General features: G+C 35.8%; 1 protein-coding gene across 1 annotated transcript in view; it reads left to right on the top strand.

Annotated features, from left to right (window-relative positions):
* Nucleotides 1–516: 516 nt before the first annotated feature.
* Nucleotides 517–4,070, top strand: part of LOC129753126 (atypical kinase COQ8A, mitochondrial) — a 5,461-nt gene continuing 1,907 nt past the window's right edge. Inside the window, 1 exon segment of the mRNA XM_055748925.1 lies at nucleotides 517–655. Within this exon segment, the coding sequence (XP_055604900.1) occupies nucleotides 517–655 (139 nt within the window).

Below are 4,070 nucleotides of genomic sequence, written 5' to 3'. Positions count from 1 at the left end.
CTCCGAATTGTAAATTCTGATTGACCACCATAACATGATAAACAAGAACAAAATATGAACACCCTATTACACTTGTATGCAAGCTTCCATCTCCGCAAAAGCCCACACTCATCTGGCGCAACCCCTTATAGTGTAGTTTTGACCCGTTATCCGAAAAGACTGGGTTAACTCCTTTTTCATGTAAAGTCCTTGTACCCCTTATAGTGTACACAGCATGTACGTCAAAGCAGAGGTGAAAATTAGTAATGTAAGCATGTAAAATTAACACATTATTTTGGAAGCCCGCTCTGCGATGTCAGCCCTTTGATGTTAGCCCTTAAAGTGTCAGAAGGATGGAAAGAAAATAATAAAAACAAGCAATGTTTACATTGAAAGAGTGTGGATGCTCGTTTTTTCAATTTGGATTTTTGGCTATTTTAAACTGTTGTATTGTCATTATTATTAAGAAGAACTGTGATAATTTTAGCGATAAATTCACAAGTATACCTTCTGTGATAAATAAGTGACCGTACTAAGATGAGTGGCGAGGATGCTGCTCCAGACGGAGCAGCATCAGTACTTAACCTCAATCAACCGATACTAAATCCAGGACAAGAAAGGATGGAAGAAGACATGGAAACAACCAGCAGAGGAAAGGATCACGTCGACGCAGCAAGTAGAAAAATATTTAAAAACTACAATTACCAAAATGGGGATTGCCGTCCGTATCGCGTAATAGTAGAGAACACAGATGTAGAAAAACGAAAAGTTGTTAACAGATTACAAATAGGAATAATGCTACACCAAAATGGTTTTGACAAATGTATCGATGATATCAGGAAGACAGCTAGAAATAAAGTAACAGTGTACGTAGGAAATATTAAAGATGCCAACAGATTGGCAAATTGCCAGAATCTAAATCTACAGGGATTCAAATCTTATATTCCAAAACAATTCGTCACGGTGACAGGAGTTATTTCTGGTATACCACTTGAAATGAAAGACGAAGAAGTTAAACACTTTATCAAGGCCAAAGCAGAAATAGATTCCGTTTTTCGAATGCATCGCTATAAAGACAAGAAAAAGGAACCCACATATAAAATGGGTGTAGTTTTCCGTACTAATACTTTGCCAAATGACATCAGTATATATTCTGTGATACACAAAGTCCAACCGTACATTAGAAAACCGATAATCTGTTTTAAATGTCTTCGTTATAACCACTTGTCCAAAAATTGTAAAGCGTTGATTGAAAAATGTATGTCATGTGCTGTAGAACACTCGACAGAAATTCTTGTAACGTTTTAAAATGTTTGTACTGTCCAAATTCTAATCATAAGACGACTGACAGAGTGTGTCCTAGATGGAAGAAAGAAAACGACTTACAAGCAATAATGGCCAAGAAATGCATGACTTATCAGGAGGCAAGGCAGTACTACGAGGTTCCAACTGAAAATATGTTTGACGTTTTGAGGACTACAGAGGATTTTCCAACAATTGCAGAATCATACTCCAGAGTTGCAGCTAGTGGGCGTAATTTTCCACAACAACTCCAACCAAAGCGCAGTGAGTGGAGTTCAAACGACAAGAGAAATAGATCTAAAAAAGAAAATAAAGAACCAAACAAACTTAATGTAGAAACAGATAGTGTACCAGGAGTGGCCAGTATTTTGGGATTAAATCAAAATGAATTCGCCAAAAAACGTAAAATGGAAGAAGAAAAAGAGGAAACAAGAGGCATAGGGATGTTCAATAAGTATAAAACAGGAGAGCTAGAGAGGTTTAAAAAGGAAATTGAGGAAACAATTAAAAAACAATCACAAGAAGAACTGAAACAAATAATTTCAACAATTAGCATGAAATTAGAAACTATTATGAAACCACATGGCACAAAAGGAGGAGAAATATCAGCTTGCATCTTGGGTGAATTAAATAAAATGCTAGGATCTGCAGGAGATAAATAATTTTCACCGGCGATTTCAAGGTGTTACAGGCAAATATTCAAAGTTTATATCGAAACAAAAACGAACTGACACACGAACTGTATACCCAAAATTATGATGCAGCATTGCTTTCGGAAATCTGGGTCAAACCAGAACAGATTTCTACTTTACGATGGAATATTCAAGGCTACCATCGACATCTGGCACCCCGTGCTGACGGGTATGGAGGAGTAGCAATATTCTTGAAGGAGGAATTTAAATTTGACAACATTCAATTACAAACAACAGACGATTTTGAAACACTCGGAATATTCATACCTAAATTAGATCTGGCTCTAGTAGTCGTCTATGTGAACCCAAGAATATCAAACGATAATTTAGAAACAGCCATAACAACACTCTTTAACGAAACAGCTAGATTCGGTAAAGTAGTAGTAGGAGGTGACTTTAACAGTCATAATGTAATATGGGGATGCCAAGAGTCAAACGGTAAAGGGACAATTGTACATGATGCCATAATAGGAGCTAATTTATTACTATTGAACAATGGAGCTGTAACTTACATTCCTCCAGTTTCCAATCAAAGATCTAGTGCTATAGATTTAACATTGTGTTCTCTTAATTTATTTAATGTGGTTCAATGGAAAGTTGTTGATAAAAATTTCGGAGGAAGTGGACACCTATTTATTGAGATCTGTCTGGATTTAAGGATAAACCGTAAACAAAAATACTACTATGATAAACAAAAAATATCGGAGGAAATGGCACAGGTTGAGCACTGGGAATTCGAAGACTTGAAAGATCTGTCTAAACTTTCCCAAAATATAACTAAAAAACACAAAAAAATAAGCAAACATACACCAAAATATTACTGGAGCTCGGAGTTGTCACAGCTCTATGAACAAAAACAAAACGCACTACGTAGTTACAATCAATGCTGTAGTAGTGAAAACCTAGTTTTTTGGAAAAGATCTTCTGCTATTTTCTTGAAATCCAAACTTGAACACATTAAAAACAAAATGATAGAACTCTCCAGCTCCATTGATCCTAGAAATTCACATGAAAATTGGAAACTCGTTAGACGATTAAAATTCCTCCCTGTTACCAACCCTAAAAACAATTCTATAAACACCAGCAAGGATATGGCTTCACAGTTTCTCACCAGCAACTTTGGCCCATCAAATTACAGAGAACCTCTCTCGCCAGCAAACAATACAAGAACATCCATATTAACCTATCGACATTGGAAAAACTTCATAAGAAACAAATCCCCAACATCATCACCAGGTACAGACTATATAAACTATAATGCATTAAAAAATTTAGATCTACAATCAGTTACAAAAATAATAGAATTGCTAAACGGAATGTGGCAAAAAGCAACTCTAGACGATCACCTAAAGGAAATAAAAATTATCCCTATATTAAAGCCCAACAAACCACCGAATGAAATAAGTTCCAGCCGACCTATAGCGCTTTTACCAACCGTTGTAAAAATATTAAATGCAGCAGTATTAGTAGACATCCAACAAACGTGTGAAAAGAACAATGTCATCCCAGATTTATCTTTTGGTTTTCGCAAAGGTATGTCTACTGAGCATTGTATTACGTATGCAACAAACCTAATCAAAGCAGCACGAAGAGCCAACTATACCACAATTGGTGTCTTCTTTGATTTTTCAAATGCTTTTAACACAGTCGACATTGATAAATTATACAATATCATGATACAAAATGGTTTCAACGAAGATACATGCACATGGATCTACAACTTTTTAAACAACCGGAAAACCCTCATTCACACCGATCAAGGAATTGTCAGCCAAACTATTTGTACTGGAGTACCACAGGGCGATGTTATGTCACCTGTTTTATTCAATATTTACACAGCTTCTTTGCATAATACAAACCTCGACCCAGATATAACAACTTTACAGTTTGCAGATGATTTTTTAAAAATTGTCAAAGCAAAATCTTTAGAAAAGGCCATTAACAAGATGCAATCTGAAATAAACCGATTTATGGCAAAAGCTACGGAGTTAGGATTACGTCTTAATAGCTCAAAAACAAAGGCAATGCTATTTAAAGAAAGTGATAAACAACTCCACTTAAGAATGGGAGGAGAAACCCTAGAAACAGTGAGGAGCT

The sequence above is a fragment of the Uranotaenia lowii genome, chromosome 3, assembly GCF_029784155.1.
Source record: "Uranotaenia lowii strain MFRU-FL chromosome 3, ASM2978415v1, whole genome shotgun sequence".
Classification (NCBI taxonomy): Eukaryota; Metazoa; Arthropoda; class Insecta; order Diptera; family Culicidae; genus Uranotaenia; species Uranotaenia lowii.
The sequence above is the reverse complement of the archived record's forward strand: the minus strand, read 5'-3'. Positions and strand labels throughout refer to the sequence as shown.